The sequence below is a fragment of the Lethenteron reissneri genome, chromosome 60 (assembly GCF_015708825.2).
Source record: "Lethenteron reissneri isolate LAM-NWPU_2019-01 chromosome 60, ASM1570882v1, whole genome shotgun sequence".
NCBI lineage: Eukaryota > Metazoa > Chordata > Hyperoartia > Petromyzontiformes > Petromyzontidae > Lethenteron > Lethenteron reissneri.
In genome coordinates, this window is record NC_083838.1 from 4,344,260 (window position 1) to 4,363,984 (window position 19,725).

At 47.0% G+C, this 19,725-nt stretch overlaps 1 protein-coding gene across 1 annotated transcript in view; it reads left to right on the top strand.

Annotated features, from left to right (window-relative positions):
• LOC133357871 (myosin-7-like) overlaps positions 1-19,725 on the top strand; it is a 48,711-nt gene that overhangs the window by 6,595 nt on the left and 22,391 nt on the right. The window contains 26 exon segments of the mRNA XM_061576017.1: positions 1,319-1,411; positions 1,663-1,726; positions 1,951-2,049; positions 2,639-2,742; positions 3,054-3,074; positions 3,076-3,193; positions 5,645-5,763; positions 6,242-6,391; positions 6,674-6,844; positions 7,538-7,847; positions 8,466-8,536; positions 9,974-10,061; positions 10,236-10,353; positions 10,656-10,779; positions 11,799-11,935; positions 12,276-12,531; positions 12,949-12,963; positions 12,965-13,075; positions 13,077-13,193; positions 13,472-13,648; positions 15,417-15,562; positions 15,828-15,918; positions 16,096-16,182; positions 16,184-16,240; positions 17,316-17,561; positions 19,143-19,269. Coding sequence (XP_061432001.1) covers positions 1,319-1,411; positions 1,663-1,726; positions 1,951-2,049; positions 2,639-2,742; positions 3,054-3,074; positions 3,076-3,193; positions 5,645-5,763; positions 6,242-6,391; positions 6,674-6,844; positions 7,538-7,847; positions 8,466-8,536; positions 9,974-10,061; positions 10,236-10,353; positions 10,656-10,779; positions 11,799-11,935; positions 12,276-12,531; positions 12,949-12,963; positions 12,965-13,075; positions 13,077-13,193; positions 13,472-13,648; positions 15,417-15,562; positions 15,828-15,918; positions 16,096-16,182; positions 16,184-16,240; positions 17,316-17,561; positions 19,143-19,269 — 3,217 coding nt within the window.

Here is a 19,725-nt window from a genome sequence, read left to right on the forward strand (position 1 = left end):
CATGGGGAGAGACACAGAGACGCCCAGAGACATGAAGAGATACCAGAAGACACCGAGAGACAAGGGGAGACATAAGAGACATGGAGGGACCTGTGGAGTTATGGTGGAAAGTTGGAGGATACATGGAGGAACACCGGCTGACACGGGGAAACATGGGGAGGACACGGAGGAAAACGGAGACACGGGAGGACATGGGGAGACACAGGGGGGCCTAGAGACATACGAGACATGAGGGGACAAGATGGATATTGAAGACTGCCCTTTGGAAAGGAGCCTTGGGGGTAAAAGCCTAGTCTAGAAAATCCTCATTGAGTCTCAATAATAACACTGGTCAACACACTTTTTCTGGCATAAGGTATTCAAACGGTTTTAATGTAATTTTGGGGTGCTGATTCCAAATCTGCCATCAGTTTTTGTCTATCACATCCGGTTTTTGAGAAATCAAATATTGCCTTTTCAATAAAAACTGCAGAAGAAAAATATTAAATAAATGTGCATATCTACATAAAATGATATTATAAACACACTATCCTAAAAATACAGCACCATATTTTAACACTAAAGCAGTCACTGACTCGCAACAACTTGCAATCATAAATGACAGAGTTAATTTCGGGTAAAATCAATGAAAATGGGGTATGCTGATAGCATAAAATGAGATGTGATTGAGCAAATCTGAGATCAGATTTGGAATCAGCAACCTGAAATTAGTCTAAAACAGCTGCAAAAGTCCAGGCCAGAAAAAAGTTTTTTTTTTTTGTTGACGAGTGTAATTCAGGAAGGTCCTGCTCCACTAGGATAATTGGACAATTCCAGGAACGAGAGTTGTGCTTTGTTACGGTGGGGAAACTGGATAACATGGAGAAGAACCTGCCAGACATACAAAGGGTGAAAACTCTGCTGATGAGACTCAGAAGGTCAAAACCGTCCAAAGTTTTCTAGGCTAATAATGGCCTGCTGGATAATATTGTATAGAAAGCAAACAGCTCGAAGGACTAAACACACGTATAAGCTGAATCCCTGTCTCACTTGATGCAGCAAATCTGGCTGTGACGGTCCCACCTGATGACGGAGACTTGTGTTGCTTCCGAAACGTCGTGATTTTTTATTAATTTTAATTTCATTTTTTACCTACGTGACTTTACCGAAAGAACTAAGAGTATGAATCCTTGCAGTCACGAAAGCTTAAAATCTAGAATTATAAGCTTTTATCCATAATTCTCCGCAGCGATGCATGCGTTTTTACACATCAAAATTCCATACAGATGGATTTAATAATCCACTGCGATGAGTGCGTGAACTCGTGTGATCTTCGCAGGGGACCCTAGAGGATCAAATCGTCTCGGCCAATCCCGCGCTGGAAGCCTTCGGCAACGCGAAGACACTCAGGAACGACAACTCTTCGCGCTTCGTGAGTCTCTCCGATAGGGTTGACACTTACCGTGACCCTTGAATCTGACCTTGATCGTGACCTCGACTCCCGACCTTTTCCCCTCCCTGTCACCGTGCAACGTGTACATGCGTGCGTGGTGTTGGCCAAACCATCACCCCCTTGTGCGTCGTTTCAGACTTCGTAGGTGCACGCTAACAGCACTTGCCCCAACAGCATGTTAAAGGCTATACGGGGGATCTTTATATTTGTCTTCGTGTGTGTGTGTCCAGGGCAAATTTATCCGCATTCACTTCGGAACGACCGGAAAACTGGCGTCCGCCGACATTGAGACCTGTGAGTTCACGTGGTTCCGTTGAAGATCATTCTCATACTGGGTTGGGCTCAGATCTATTGATGGTGCCCAGCCATTAGGGGCATCGTATACCCATCTGCCCGTTTACTTATCTGTATACCAAGTCTGCCTGTCTGTATACATATCTGTATACCTGCCTATCTACCTATCTGTATCTCCACTTGTCTGTCCGTCTGTATTACCGGTCTGTCTGTGTGTCCATCAGATCTGTTGGAGAAGTCTCGAGTTACGTTCCAGCTCAAGGCTGAACGCAACTACCACATCTTCTACCAGATCCTGAGCCAGAGGAAACCTGAGCTCCTGGGTACAAATGACAAGAACACCACTACCACCATCATCATCATCATTGACATCATCATCATCACCATCATCAGTACCACACCACCATCATTCATAATTAGTTTATTTTAGGTTGGGTCGTGTAGGTATAATGCCCTTTTTAACTATAACCCTCCACCACTTCACAAAGCCAACCAAATGAAGTTGTCACGTGGGGAAATATCCGCATTGACTTATCAGCAAGCAAATTTGTTCACTGTATGTTCCACGCTTCACTGGAGATCACCTTCATTATTGTCGGGCGTTAACAAGAGCACAGATTTTGACTTAAAACGTTCGTGACTGCAGGAATTCATATTCTTTGGTTCTTTCGGTAAAGTCACGTAGATAGGTTCAAAGAAAATAACAAAAAATAACCTATCTACGTGACTTTACCGAAACACCCAAGAATAGTGTACGAGTAATTCCTGCACTATATGGACGTGTTAGTATTTTCAACGTTTGTTTTTTTTACATTATACATTTGACCACCATCATTGTTATAATTCTATCTCACCTCTCCCCAACCATCTCCCCTCTCAATTTCCTTCTCTCCCTTCTCTCCCCTTGCCCAGAAATGCTATTGGTGACCTCCAACCCGTACGACTATGCGTTCATCAGCCAGGGCCAAGTCACCGTGGCTGGATTGGATGATGGAGACGAGCTCATGGCTACAGATGTGAGCTTCCTCCCATTTCCACATTTTATCCACCTGACAGAGAGGATGATGAGTTGCTCGATCTGTTCATCTGTCAGTGCTCCACCCCCTAAAATGCTTTTCCAATCTACCCAGCTCCTCCCCTCCTGCTCCTCCTGCTGATGCCTAGACGGTGCTGGTAATAATGGTCATGATGGTTGTAATGGTGTACATATTGGTGATGGCGGTGATGTCATTGATGGTGACAATTTGGCTTTTGGTCACCGTTCTGATGGTTGTTGAGGGCGGTGATGGCGGTGTTAATGGTGGCGATGGTTGCGACCTCTCCGCAGAGTGCCTACGACATCCTGGGCTTTCGTTCCGGAGGAGAAAGCGAGCGTGTACAAGCTGACGGGCGCCATCATGCACTTCGGCAACATGCACTTCAAGCAGAAGCAGCGAGAGGAGCAGGCGGAGGCAGACGGCACTGAGGGTACGGCGATGCACATGGCGATACGCGAGATGCGTGGATACTTGTGGAGACACACCGAGACATAGAAACACTGGGAGACACAGCAGCACTCATTGCACACAAAGTGCTTGCCACAAATGAACCACAATTCCTTGCTGATCTCATCAAGGAGCATAAACCATCACGCAAACTCTGGTCATCCTAACGGCAGCGGCTTTTGGCTCGCCATCGAACAAAGACGCTCACTGCATCTCGCACTTTCAGATGCGCTGCTTCTGCAGCGGTCTGGAACGCTCTTCCTTCCGATATTAGGAAGCCACTTGAGCTATGCACTTTTAAATCTACAGTATAATGAAAACGAATTTCTTTAAAACTTTTGTGTTTAGTTTGTTGTCCTTCTCCCGCACCTCCGATTAGCGCCGTTGGCTACATGCGGTGCGAAAGAAGTTCGACACACATACCATAGCGATCGTCTTCTCAACTACTTTTGAGGTGGTTGAGAAGACTATAAACTGGCGTTTCTGACTTACAAAAGCAGCTCACCCGGAAATCCACCATGCGTAAGTGAAAGGTACGTATTCTGAGTCGTTTGCAGCGTTCGTGTGCCGCGCCAACCCTGGAAGTGATTTTTAAAAAACACCGTCACAGCTGAGTGGCGTTTCAGTTAATCTGCGCCAGTCATCCGGAACTCACTAAGGCTGGGGGCTACCGTCTTCAAGTGGACAGGTCCACCACAGCTCCAAGTAGTCTCAAGAAAAACCTAGATATACTAATGTAGAGGCACGCTTTCGGAAGTGTAAATTTAAAAAACTATGGCCATATATACATGCAAATTATTAATTTTACTATTCCGTTCCTCTGCAAAGGAAAATAAGACAGCTGTCGTGTTCACACTCTTCTCAGAATCCTCTCGTAATCGGAGCACCAACAGTAATATGCTTTATTATGTAACAATAAAATGGCAAGACGATATGTACTGTGATGGGTTTTTTTCATATTGTATACGATTCAAATAATGTTATGATGGATTAATTACATCGATAGGAACAGAAATTGAAAAGTCAGAGCTATTTTAATTTAACGGTGTCAGTCTTCTGTATTTGTTAGTCCCACCTCTTCGGTGTCGCTATTATGCATCTTCCAAACTTCTTCTGCCGTTCATATTCAACATTTATTTGTTACACTGAAAAATCCCATGCAGGCAGTTACCCTGCTAGTTTTGATCGCAACGGCTCGCACCAACAAAAGAGTTATCGTTGGGGTGGAGAGGAACCCAACCAGCAGCCAGCCAGGAAACTTGAGCCGTAGATTTATTGTTAAAGTAGCTGCGATAATTATTAATGGGGGAAATGCGAGGATACGCTGGGGCGTGTGGTGACATGCACATCAAGACACACTGGGACGTTTTTTTGGAACAAATCGAGACATGAGGACATGCAAAGGCACATGATATACTGGGAGACATTGGGACATGTGGGAAAGCATGGTGGGGACAAACAGGGCTACATGTCGGGCACTAAAGGACAAGTAAAATTGGCAAGCAGTCAATATTTAGAAATGTTATGATACAAGTCCAGTTTAGGAACACCCAAGTCCAGTGAAGTCACCGGACAACTTCAAACCAAAGGCAAATCGTTTTAGCACTGGTTTTGTTATCTCCAAGTTTAGAGCAACCGTTCGATAAACTTGGCCGAATTTCTCTCGGGTAAGTCCCTAACAGCAATACAAATGTATTTTTTAAAAATTAATATTGTTATCATGTTGACTAGCGTTATTGCAACTCTCCATTACAAACAGATATACAGTGATACCTCGGTTCATGAACTTAATTCGTGAACTGACTCTGGTCGCGAACCGAATTGGTCGTGAACCGAGGCACATTTTCCCACAGGGTTCAATGTAAATCCAGTTAATCCGTTCTGACCTTTTTTTTTGGTTTTTGAAGCACAACAATATGAAACAAATTACAATACACATTAGTACTGTACAGTATAGTAATGTATAAAGAGAGAACACTAACCTTGCTTGAGATGACTTCAGTAAGCACTGTAGTACAGTACAGTACTGTATGTGCTAAAAAGCACACCAAAAAGCAAAAAGTCACTGAAAGTGTCTTCACAGTACTCACAGTACTTCTTTCTGTCTCTTCTTCTCTCCACGATCTTCCTACAGGAAGTCACGACCACGTGACAGCCTGGAAATAGCATTAAAATGGCCGCGGCTCCTGTTCGTGAACCGAAGCAAATTTTTATGAACTTTTCTGTTCGTGAACCGAGTTGTTCGTGAACAGAAGCGTTCGTGAACCGAGGTATCACTGTAATGTTGATAGCACGATTGGGATAAAAAAAAACGGGCAGCGTCCAACAGATATGAGCTATGGGGAGTGGTGGCGCAGACAGATGGACAGGGCTAATGTACCAACGTTGGAACTTGTCAATAAAAAGACGTGGGGGGGATCTTTGCCTTTGACAGACGCCGACAAAGCGTCGTACCTCATGGGCCTCAACTCGGCCGACCTCATCAAGGGCCTGTGCCATCCCAGGGTCAAGGTCGGCAACGAGTACGTGACCAAGGGTCAGAACGTGCAGCAGGTGGGCGGCTACTGGTGGTGACTTCCAAAGAGAGCGAAACCCCCATTCACTGTACACACCGACTGTGACATCACCATTGGCACCATTATCAGTAATCTTCGTGATCATATCCATCATCTGTTTCGTAGTAATAATGTAATCGTGAAGTTCTAAATACGTATCATCTTCATCACCTGCTTCACACCATCATTGCATTCATCTTAATTATTCATCATATTTTCTTTAATTTCTGCATTGGTTCATTTACATGCAGTACAATATCTGCACTATGGAACCTGTTTTTCTGGCTCATGCATTATGTTTCAATGGAAATCAATCTAACAGGGGTGTAACAGTCGAACCCCTGCTCTGCCATACTGCGCATTCATGCATCCACACTTGTCAATTACTACACCCACCTCACAACCCCATCCTCACCCCCATGGACTTCCGTGCCCCACCAATATATTTACCCACCGGCCGCCACTTCGTCTGTCAGGTGTCCTATTCCATCGGTGCACTGGCAAAGTCCGTGTACGAGAAAATGTTCAACTGGATGGTCGTGCGCATCAACCAGTCGCTGGAGACCAAGGCCCCACGACAGCACTTCATCGGTGTGCTGGACATCGCTGGCTTCGAGATCTTCGACGTGAGGACACCACCGCCAACAACGCCACCTGCCAGCACCACTCTCATCACCACGACCACCACCTTTAACATTCACCACCTGCCAGAACCACCCATCACCGCCACTGTAAATGCCATCACAATCACCACCATCACCACCACCCACAAATGCCATCACCACCACATTTAGCATTGCCAACACCATCACCACTACTATCACCTGCCTGTCTGTCCATCTGTCCATCCATCCACTCACCCATCCATCTGTCCATCCGTATGTGCGTCCCTCTCCCGGTGTGTGCAGTTCAACTCATTTGAGCAGCTCTGCATCAACTTCACCAACGAGAAGTTGCAGCAGTTCTTCAACCACCACATGTTCGTGCTGGAGCAGGAGGAGTACAAGAAGGAGGGCATCGAGTGGACCTTCATCGACTTTGGCATGGACCTGCAAGCCTGCATTGAGCTCATCGAGAAGGTGGCTGCCGCCGATGATGATGCCACTGCTGATGATGCTGCGACTATTGCTGATTGTTATACTGATGACAATAATGATGATCGTGGTGATGGCGATCTTCATCATCTACGACAATGGCGATAATAATGCCAATGCAAAAGTGGATAATGCTGCTCAGTTTAACACGTAGGCTATCGCGACCAATATCATCCATAAGAGTTTTTTTTTTGTGTTAGATCACGTAAATATATAAATGCGTCATTAAACCCGCCACCACCCAACACAGTCAACTAGTAAGGGTTGTCACGTAAACAGAACGTGGCCAATTCGTCACTAGAACAGTGACAGCCCAATATCTCCACAAATCTGGCTGTCGCCTGATGAAGCTGGTTGTAATTACTGGCGTAACATCGTACTCAAATTGTAAATGTTGTGGCTTGGCTCTCCAACACACCATAGTGCTGTACTAGTGACGAGTTCTGTTTAAGTGACAAGCCATACTAGTTGTCTGTGCCGGGTGGTGACGGGTTTAACGACACATTTATATATTTACGCGATCTAACCCAAAAAAAAACTCTATTATGGACAATGCTGCTGCTGGTAATGATCACAACGCTGCTCTTCATTCTGCTACTGCTGCCGCTTCTTTTACCGCTGCTGACGACAATTGGCGACAATATCGATGACCACACCTTTTGCCTGCGTGCTCCGCAGCCCATGGGCATCATGTCCATCCTGGAAGAGGAGTGCATGTTCCCCAAGGCGTCCGACCAGAGCTTCAAGGCAAAGCTGTACGACAACCACCTGGGCAAGTCCAACAACTTCCAAAAGCCGCGCATCGTGAAGGGAAAGCCGGAGGCGCACTTTGCGCTGGTGCACTACGCCGGCGTGGTGGACTACAACATCACAGGCTGGCTCGTGAAGAACAAGGACCCGCTCAACGAGACCGTGGTGGGGCTCTATCAGAAGTCGTCACTCAAGCTGCTTTCCTTGCTGTTCGCGAACTACGCCGGCGCAGATTCCGGTGAGCAAGTCACGAATCGCTGTAATGTTTCAATCGCCAACCGGCTCGATTCATCCACTTTAAATTTCTATGTAAAGCTTTCGTGACTGCAGGGATTCATCTTCTTGGTTCTTTCGGTAAAGTCACATAGAAGGCGGTGTTCATTGGGACGCTGTCTTTCCGACAGCTCTGTTTCTTCACCTGAGGACGGCTGCTTGCGTTGTGGCCGAAACGTCGTGAGAATTATTTTATTATGTTTTATTTTTATTATTTTATTATTTCCCTTCTACGTGACTTTACCGAAAGAACCAAGAAGAACAATTATAGGTCATTAAAACACTTTTTTTTCTCATTGAACAACATTATTTTGTATTCTTGGACCTTTCGGTAAAGTCGCGTAGAAGGGGAAAGATCCAATAATATAAATCCCTGCAGTCACGAAAGCTTTAAATCGAAACATTCTTTTGTCAGAAGAATTACACTAATAATATAAGCAATTAAAAATGAACCGTGGTCAGTCTTTTGCATTCGTTACTCCCTCCCCGTCAGTGTCGCGAGCTATTACATGACTGCAACTACATGTTTCCAAGGGAAGGAAGCGAGCGATGTGACCACCTCCCCTTCCCTCCCTGTCTCTAGCCACGGACACTTCCAAAAAGGGTGCCAAGAAGAAGGGCTCTTCCTTCCAGACCGTGTCAGCTCTGCACAGGGTGAGCAAATCAACGGGGCATACGACTGCGTAGGTACTCATATTCGTAGGTTTTTTTCGGTAAAGTCACGTAGGTAAAAAAATAATAAAATAAAATAATAATACATTAAAATAAATCAATTAAATCACGGACGTTTCGGAGGCAACACACGTCTCCGTCTTCAGGTGGGACCGTCACAGCTAAATTTACTGTATAAAGTGAGGAGAAATCCAAGAGACAAAATCTTACATACTGGTTAAGAGGAGAGAGGAGGGGCTTATCTAAATGTGGTAGTCAGAGAACGGTGGGGGGGGGGGGGGCTAGAAGGGAGGGTACAATTGGAGAAGCTGTGAGACTTCTTGTCTCGTTGTATGTTAAAAACTCTAACAGATAGGTGAAATTCCTCCCCGTAGAGGGCATTAATTCTAGATTTGAAGCTTTCGTGACTGCAAGGATTCATACTCTTAGGTTTTTTCGGTAAAGTCACGTAGGTAAAAAATAATAAAATAAAATAATAATAAATCTATTATTATAAATAATAATAGATAAATAGCTGTGCTACACCGATTGCCGCTCTATTCTCTGAACCCGGCAACCCATGTTCGATTCACGGGCAGGCAAACATGAGTGGCAAGTGATATAAAGACGAGATCTACCTTCATTACTTCCCCCCAACAGCCACCTTTACCAAACCCCAAATAACCACAAGTTGTCTTAATTGCATTTTTTTACGTTAGATTTTTTTAAGGATGTGGGGGTCATTCTTAGTTTCATTTCCAAGTCTGCTTAATTTCATCTTTGTAAGATACCCGAATTTCTGAAATTCTTTCATATTCTGCCACTAATACAAATCAGTGATGTCTTCACAACTTCCAGACTTTATTTTTGGCAATAACAGTCGTTTGAGTGTGGTCTTTAATAGTCATACATACAACTGGCCCCTGCTTATCTAGACATGTTAATCGAACCAAAACAAGCTGTCGGAGAACAAGCATTTAGATCTAGAGCTCCCACGGGCGGAAACACACTCCCACTGCACTTTGGACAGATTTCGTCTAAATGTTTAATTCCTGATGACGTTTGTTTTGGCTTTTCATTTGGTTTAATGGGCCGTAGTCGATTGACACTTTCCAATGTGTGACCACTCCCTCCGATGGAGGGACCCTGGCTTCTGTACGGAGCTGGGAGTGCATTCTGGCGCACTGATGCTCTTGGCTCATGTAAGGAGCTGAGAGGTCGACCTGGTTTACACTATGTATGTTAAACTTCTTTCGCACTGTACGTAGCAACCCAGCCTTTTAGATGTAAGTTTGTTGACTTCTGCACTTAAGGGCCCGAAGCTTTTACTTAGTTCGCTTATGCGTTGCACCGCCACTGACCACTTACATCATCACCTGTCGATCAAAGTTGCGCTGTGAATGGTGACAAACTCACGCACCCTCGCTCTCACCCTCGCAGGAGAACCTGAACAAGCTGATGACCAACTTGAGGTCCACGCATCCTCACTTTGTGCGCTGCATCATCCCCAACGAGGAGAAGACACCAGGTGAGCACACACACCTGTACAGAGATTACCGGTGTAGCCTACGTAGACTTGCCGGGGCAAGTGCTAGCACCGATTACACACACTGCCTTCCTGTGCACACCTGGGCTCTCCCAGTCACTCACCTGCTTCTCATTCACACCCCGTGTCCCACCCCCCATTGCCGTGCCCTCCCAGGTGCGATGGACAACGCCCTGGTGATGCACCAGCTGCGCTGTAACGGCGTGCTGGAGGGAATCCGTATCTGCAGGAAGGGATTCCCCAACAGGATCCTCTACGGCGACTTCAAGCAGCGGCAAGTCATCGTCATCATGAGATGCATCATCATCACCATTGTTGTCATATGTACTATGATTGTCATGATTGTCATTATCAGCTGAAGTATCATAATCATCATCGTCATCTTGTTCAGATGAAGTATCATCGTAATTATCACCATCACTAGCAGAAAGAGCACCGTCATTACATTCACAACTCCTACAACATCCCCACTACCACCATCGCTTTCATGACCATTCATTGCAATGACGATGATGTCTCTGACCCAACCACCCCCCACCCCGCACCCCATACCCCACCCCCTCCACCACCGCACAGGTACCGTATCCTGAATCCGAATGCCGTGCCCGAGGGACAGTTCATGGACAGCCGAAAATCGGCTGAGAAGCTCCTGTCCACCCTCGACATCGACCACACGCAGTACAAGTTCGGACACACCAAGGTGCGAGAGGGCGCCTCCTCAAATGATGATGATATGATGATCAAGATGATGATGGTCATCATGATCATGACGATCACAAATGCGTGCCTGAGTGAGTCAGCGACCGTGTAATTGAGTGAGCAATTATTCGCTCGTTGGTGTACAGACTTTCTGGTTGCATAAAAGTTTTTTTTAAGCGTCAAACATTGGAGTATTTCTTTCACTTGTGCCACTTAAACTGACAAGCCAAGGAAAAAAAAAAATCCACTTTCATTTCCAGAGCCGGGCCGCAATATTGTACAACCAAGCCTCGCCAGAGCCATGCCAAATCAGCCCAGGGTGGGTTCAGGAGGCACCAGGTTTTTTTCCACCGCAAAACCTGAGCCGCGATGCTGACGTCAGCGTCACGCATGCAAGTGATACAACAAATGAAATATATCAATAAACCCGCTCCTGGCCCTGCTTGGCCCTAAGCCATGTTCAGATGTCTTGTGAGGCCAGCGTTTGATGATTTGGTTCCGATTCGGCTCAGTCAACAAAACTGGCTCATTTAGGATGTGATAGTGGAAAAGGGAGGACAAGAAACTACAACACGACTACTGTGGGATCTGGCAGACGGAAGGAAGCGAAGGCCACGTGTGGAATCGGAAGTTGAGTGTTTCCCTTACCCGACCCTTGGAAGGGACGCCACGTTCCTAGGTTGCCAAGGCGACGACCCCTCACCACCGGGCGGTGATGCGGTCGGGCGATGGCACACGTGCCGCTCATATGTGTCACAGTGGACGTTAAACATCCCGTGACATTGCTTTGAAAATGGAAAGACCACGTGTGCCGGCATCACAGTCCAAATTACATACAATTCTCATAAAAAAATGGTAAGTCGTATATATAAAGATCACCCCCCTACCGGCAGGGAAATGCCCACTAACAGGCCGGTGCTGCGTACATCTTATGCCTCTCAGGGACCGATGCGATGAGATGTGCGGTATAAATATGACCCCACCACTCTCCTCCCCTCCCTCACCTTTAACCCCATGCAGGTGTTCTTCAAGGCCGGTCTGCTGGGCACGCTGGAAGAGATGCGAGACGACCGCCTCTCAAAGATCATCACCCTCCTGCAGGCGCGATGCCGGGGGTTACTGTCACGCAAAGAGTTCGCGAAGATCATTGAGCGCAGGTGAGGGGTCTGGTCGAACAACATTAATTTGTATTCTTGGATCTTTCGGTAAAGTCACGTAGAAGGGAAAAAATCCAAGAATATGAATCCCTGCAGTCACGAAAGCTTTAAATCGAAACATTCTTTTGGCAGAAGAATTACATTAATAATATAAGCAATTTAAAATGAACCGCGGTCAGTCTTTTGCATTCGTTACTCCCTCCTCGTCGGTGTCGCGAGCTATTACATGACTGAAACTTCAGGTTATTCGAGGGTAGATCTATGATTGTGGTGGTGGATGATTGATGTGTGATGACGACGATGGTGAGTCACCTTCTCGTATCCGTTGCCGTCGTCACAGGGACGCGCTGCTCGTCATCCAGTACAACATCCGCGCATTCATGGGCGTCAAGAACTGGCCGTGGATGAAGCTCTTCTTCAAGATCAAGCCGCTGCTCAAGAGCGCCGAGACCGAGAAGGAGATGCAGAACATGAAGGATGACTTCTTGAAGCTGAAGGAGGCCTACGCCAAGTCGGAGGCACGCCGCAAGGAGCTGGAGGAGAAGTCGGTGTCGCTCCTGCAGGAGAAGAACGACCTCGCCATGCAAGTGCAGGCGGTACGTGAGACCGGCCGGCCTGACCGGGACAATGATGATAAGGATGTTGATGATAATAGTGATGATGATGATGGTGGATGATTAATATACAAGACTAGTTTTCACACAATTTCCATGGAAATCGTAATATTCTATAAAGTCTGTGATATCTTGGGAAAATAGCTGTAGAAGCATTACATGAGGTGCTTTGTTTCCTTTAAAAAATCCTGTATATTGCCCTCCGTGCCAAAATCATAGCCCTAATGATAACTATGATGACGATTATTATGGTCACGATAACAAAGATGATGCTGTTCACTGCAGGCCCTCAGCTCAGCTCAACTCACAAAAACAACTTTCCTTCCACCACTGCGTCTGCCCTCACCACCATGACATTCATCTCCGCCTTCCACCCCCCCTCCCACCACACACACACAGGAGCAAGATAACATCGCAGGACGCCGAGGAGCGCTGCGAGCAGCTCATCAAGAACAAGATCTCTCAGGAGGGGAAGATCAAGGAGCTGACGGAGCGACTGGAGGAGGAAGAGGAGATGAACGCCGAGGATGACGGCCAAGAAGCGCAAGCTGGAGGACGAGTGCAGCGAGCTCAAGAAGGACATTGACGACCTGGAGCTCACGCTCGCCAAGGTGGAGAAGGAGAAGCACGCCACGGAGAACAAGGTGAGTGGTGGACCGTGCGTTCGACACTGTACTACCAACTCATCCAAGAAATCTAGAGCGGCTCTCTGCACCTATTTTACATTTAGTTATTTGTATCCAAAGCGAAAATAACATTTGTTCATTAGCAGTCGGGCTGGTTAAGCCAATGCTGCTGGGTTTCGAGATGTTATCGCCAAAAGCAATCGATCTCCACGAATGTCTCCACTCCCACCACCCTACCACGCCTGTTCACTCACCCACCCGCTCACCCACCCACCCTCCCTCTCACCGACCCACAGGTGAAGAACCTGACGGAGGAGATGGCCGCTCTGGATGACATCATCGCGAAGCTGACCAAGGAGAAGAAGGCCCTCCAGGAGGCTCACCAGCAAACGCTGGACGACCTGCAGGCTGAGGAGGACAAGGTCAACTCGCTCACCAAGAGCAAGGCCAAGCTGGAGCAGCAAGTGGACGACGTGAGTGGTCCACCAGTATAGTTCACCAGGGGCCTCATTGTCCCACCATTCAATAATGGTTTTTCTTTAACATGCCAAAGCCTTCTTTAACTCAGACCAATTATCACTCCTACACACACTATTGGAACCTCATTTGCCAGTAGAAAAATATGATAATTGTTTTTTTACCCTTTTATCTGGCAACAAAACTGACACCTTTTATTTTTTTACAAGAAGTCATGTTTGCATAGACCACAATACCTGCAGTCGTAATGCAAACAAAAAACATAACTCTGATAATATATGCACTGTCCTTGAAGTTGATTGGTCCACACCCGAGACAGCTTTCCTTAGAGCCTAGTCTCACATGGTGTTGGACCAGATGACGCCAAAAGGCGCACAACTCAAAGACAATGCACCATCAGAGTATGAGAGCTCCTTGTAAAAAAGGTGTCAGTTTTGTTGCCAGATAAAAGGGTAAAAAACAATTATCACTCATATACACAGCGCGAAGTTGGCTAAAGTTGAAATCCTGTTGTCATATCTGGAATGGAGCTCCCATATTCTACCTTTCTCTACCTGAGAGAGTTGAACGTTAAGCAGGCAGGCTGATTGATGATCCAGCAAAAATGGATTCACTCCAGTGATCGTCGGTCAGTAACCTCGTTATCACTTTTCTATCACTGCTACTATGAATGCCTCCATGGTAGGACTTGGTCTACGAAACTGATTAACATCATCCATACTTTGTTCAGCCACCACACTGCAGGTGAAAACAACACACTCACCCACTCACTCACCCAATTACTCACCCACCACACTGCAAGGTAAAAACAATAGACTCACCCACTCACTCACCCACCACACATCAGGTTAAAACACCTCTTTCACATTGCTTGAATTCCTGCACATTTCCTCCATTCCCAAGTTCTTAGAACTTTGCTCAATTCAAGAATGCTTTTAACTCTATAATATTAACAGGGGCGGTTTCTTCATTAGGGCGATTGGGCGACGCACCACCAATGTCATTCCACCACAGAGTCACGCTAGCCATCACTGCAGCCTCTGGATATAGTCCAATCAGCGTCATGCTACGTTCTGTGGAGTACCGCCTCTTTTTGGGCGATTTCCCTCCAGCTGAGAATCGCCCCGAGTGGCCCCATAGACTTACATTCAAAGATGTTTTTTTTCGAACGGGGGCGCTGCAATGCATTCTCTATGGCTTCCGGGAGGGCTCGCCCTAACGTGCTTACGTCATCATACGTAAGCACGTTTCATCCAACAATATAATTTGTGGCCACCTAGTGGAATCTTTAATAAAAGAAACTGAGTGTATTGTAATAATAGTGAGTATAGAAACAAACAAGATGTATTGTAAGAGTCACTTTATTTTTCATTAATATTAAAGAAGTGAAGTTGCCTTTACATGCTTAAGCTGTTAATTTATCCATTGCATGGGTGGACCTTATCCTTATCAATCATCCAGACATTTGCCCCCCCTGAGAGATTTTGCAGGAGCCGCCACTGAATATTAACATATATGTTTGTTGATGGACACTCGGCATTTCGGGCCTGTGCTCCATAATAATAACAACCGTGATGATAATAAAAACTTTTAAAAATCCCCACCAACCCAGATTACTGTCCCAATGATCCAAACGTTCCATCGAACCGCAAGACTCAACCTGTCCACTCGCAACCTTTAACGAGCCCACTGAGAACCCATAGAGTCCCTGTGGTCGATGTTATTTTATATAAGCACGCGTGTGTCTGCACGTACGTTCCCCAGCTGGAGGGCTCACTGGAGCAGGAGAAGAAGGTGCGCATGGATCTGGAGCGCGCCAAGAGGAAGCTGGAGGGAGACCTCAAGCTGACCCAGGAGACCATCATGGACCTGGAGAACGACAAGCAGCAGCTGGAGGAGAAGTCCAAGAAGTAGGGTGCTCATCATCATTGTCATTATCGTCATCATCCATGACCTGTGATTGGTTGACACATGGCGAAGTGGTCCTAGGTTTGATGGTAATTACTTAATAACCATGTGTGCGTACGCGTGTGCTAACGTCTGTGCACGTTTGTTTATGCGTGAGCGCTTGTGTATGTGTACGCACGTTTGTGTTTGTACGCATGTGTGAGGTGAGTGTGTGTGTGTGCGTGTGTTTATACATGCGTGCGTGCGTGTACACGTGCGTGTGTGCAGGAGGGAGTTTGAGATGAGCACGCTGAACAGCCGAATTGAGGATGAACAGGCACTGGCTGCTCAGCTCCAGAAAAAGATCAAGGAACTGCAGGTGATGCACACTGATGATGCTGCTGCTGACGATGATGGTAACAATGATGAAGATGACGACGATGAATGTGATAACACCAATGCTGCTGATTCCGTTTCTGCTGCTTTTGACGACGATGATCACAGCCACATCCATGCAGCTGATGAAGATGCTGATGATGATCTCGCCCCTCCCCAGGCGCGCATTGAGGAGCTGGAGGAGGAGCTCGAGGCTGAGCGAGCGGCGCGCGCCAAGGTGGAGAAGCAGCGAGCGGACGTGGCGCGCTGAGCTGGAGGAGATCAGCGAAAGGCTGGAGGAGGCGGGAGGAGCCACGGCAGCGCAGGTGACCCCCTCTCTCCACCAACCCCCAGACACAGAAAAAGACAAATGTCACCCGTGTAGTCTACACGTTAAAGAGCACGTATGAAGGCCATGAACGTCGCATGAGAGGGTGATGTTGGCAAGCACCACGATCAGCCACTTTTTGCCACCCCCAGTGCTGATGCTTGCCCATCGCACCAGAAACGTATTAACAGCTGAGAGATCCAGGACCAGCTTAGATAATCGTCACTGATGTTATTCATCATCGAAGAATCGAACTCCGTTCACCAGTTTCATAGCGCGGTGCGCTAACCCCTATCCAATCACAAAATAGCCGCACAGACACGCAGATACACGCCCAAGCACACACACACACACACTTATTTCCTCGCATGGCTTGATCTTGGAATTCTCGCCCATCATCACTTTATCCCAACTATTCATAACGTTGCTCAGCTCAAGTAACATGAACGCTTGTTGTTGATTACACCATCAGTAGTGCCGTTTGTTGAGCGCAGCTTTTCCCAGAAATAAACGGCCTCTGGGCCTGTGTTCGCAAATCGCAATTTAAAAACGAAAGGAGACGGCGTGTTTACACCATTGGAACCTCCTTTGCCAGTAAAAAAAAAATATGATAATTGTTTTTTTACCCTTTTATCTGGCAACAAAACTGACACCTTTTTTTAAAATGCTTACCCCGAGCTCTCATACTCTGATGGTGCGTTTTCTTTGAGTTGTGCGCCTTTTGGCGTCATCTGGTCCTAACCCATGTGAGACTAGGCTCTAAGGAAAGCTGTCTCGGGTGTGGACCAATCAACTTCAAGGACAGTGCATACATTATCAGAGTTGTGTTTTTTTTGTTTGCATTACGACTGCAGGTATTGTGGTCTATGCAAACATGACTCCTCGTAAAAAAGGTGTCAGTTTTGTTGCCAGATAAAAGGTAAAAAAACAATTATCGAGACGGCGTGTGTTTATGCACTCTGCTTATTTGTTGTATGGAATTCGGTGAACCGGCTTCCTTGGATGTGCTCCGACAGGGTTCTCTCTTGTATTTGAAACGCATTTTTTACATTCACTTCTCCCCCGCAACGCAGATCGAGTTCAACAAGAAGCGTGAGGCCGAGTTCCAGAAGCTGCGTCGCGACCTTGAGGAGTCGACGCTGCAGCACGAGGCCACGGCGTCGGCGCTGCGCAAGAAGCACGCGGACAGCGTCGCCGAGCTGGGCGAGCAGCTGGACAACCTCCAGCGCGTCAAGCAGAAGCTGGAGAAGGAGAAGAGCGAGCTCAAGATGGAGCTGGACGACATCCTCTCCAACATGGAGTCCGTCGTCAAGACCAAGGTGAGCGCGTGGCAGGAGGTGTCGGATGCGGCCCGGGCCCAAAGGCGTCCTGGTTTTCCAAGCACGTACAACAGAAACAGGAGTGCTGTGGCAGCAGCTGGATTGAAATCTGGGTTTCAGCCGCACTTCATTGAAATTACTCAACCTACTGATTCATAACAAAAAAATTGCCCTGTGGGGCAGGGAGCCCAGTTTTCTGCCTTCATTGGGCCCTGTCGCAGCCAAACCCAGGCTGCTGCTTCGCAGAACACAGTCGTGGAACCGAACAAGGTACTGTGGAATGTAAAGTCTGACAGGGTATGCATGGGGGATAGAGTAAACGACTGGAAACAGAAAATCAACGGCCAACCACAGGGCTCCGTGCTCGTGCCGACTCTGTTCAACCTACACACCAACGACTTGGCACCCACCCAGTGATGAAATGTCATCTATAGCGATGAAATCTGCTGCCGCGCACAGGCACATACATTCTCAGAAGTTTGCAAATACCCTGAATGCCGACGTGGCCAAACCGGCCGAATAGCACCTGCAAACGGCGTCAAGCGGGTTTCATCGCCAGTGCAGCCCATTAATTAAACGTCCTTCTGTATGGGCAGCGCCTGAAACACCATACTCTCCCAGTCTACCTCAGTGTGACATTGGACAGGACTATGAGGTTCCACAACCAACTGAGGACAGCGGTCAAAGTCAGGATGAGGGAAACCTCCTAAGCAAACTGGCCGGCTCAATCTGGGGTGCAGGTACACAGACGCTTTGCACAGCTGCTGTCGCCCTCTGCTACTCAACTGCCGAGTATTGTGCACCGGTCTGGTGTTTGTCATCGGGCACAAGGCTCACTGATGTCCAACTGCATTCAACCACGTACATCACAGGGACATAACTAGTACCCACTCCACTCCACTTGGCTTTCTGGTGCTGAGCAATGACGCTCACCCTCACATCGTCGTGAAGAGGCAACGGCCAAGATGGTGAAGATTCTTGCAGATATAAGTCCCCCACTATACCTGGACATGTTTAATACTCCACAAGCCCGCTTGCTATCAACATGAACCGACACGCTACACTGACTAGTCACCGGTTGCAGTGGCGTAAGGTATGGTTCACCAAAAATATCAAGAACCACTTCCTCATTGCCGACCCCACTAGTCTCACATGGTGTTGGACCAGATGACGCACAAAAGGCCTTTTGTGCGTCATCTGGTGCGCCTTTTAGCGTCATCTGGTCCAACACGATGTGAGACTAGGCTCTAAGGAAAGCTGTCTCGGGTGTGGAGCAATCAATTTCAAGGACAGTGCATACATTATCAGAGTTGTGTTTTTTGTTTGCATTCTGACTGCAGGTATTGTGGTCAATGCAAACATGACTCCTTGTAAAAAAAGGTCAGTTTTGTTGCCAGATAAACGGGGAAAAAAACAATTATCAGCCCAGAGCTTGCGTGTCCTTGAGTTAAGGACCTGTGTCTAACTGGCGATGATGTTGATTCTGTGGACGATTTTCATGTTTACGGTGGCCACTTTGTTGTTGATGTTAACAAAATTGTTCTTGCCGTCACTTACATCACCGTTTCTCCTCCTCTACAGTCGAACCTGGAGAAGATGTGCCGCAGCTATGAGGATCAGCTCAACGAGCTCAAGTTGTCGTCGGATGAGAACCAGCGAGCACTCAGCGACTTCACGGCGCAGAAAGCCAAACTGCAAACCGAAAACGGTGCTTCTTCCAGCACACACGCAAGCCACATTGCTTATCATCATCAGCGTCATCGACCGTGGTCAATCCACTGCTGGATGATGGCCTCCCCAAGCCACCACTAATACTCATGATCCTGCCATTTCATAACCCACCTATCACCCCCACACAAACAAAGGCCGTGTGTTGTGAGTAACAATGGTCCATACTCTTTGGTTCTTTCGGTAAAGTCACTTAGGTGAAAATACATAAATATAAAATAACTAAATCACGACGTTTCGGAGGCAACACAAGCTTCCGTCATCAGGTGGAACCACAGCAAAATTAATTTTTACTTTTCGATTTAAAGCTTTCGTGACTGCAGGGATTCATCTTCTTGGTTCTTTCGGTAAAGTCAGAAAGAAGACACTGTCTTTCCGACAGACCTGTTCTTCACCTGAGGACGGCTGCTTGCGTTGTGGCCGAAACGTCGTGAGA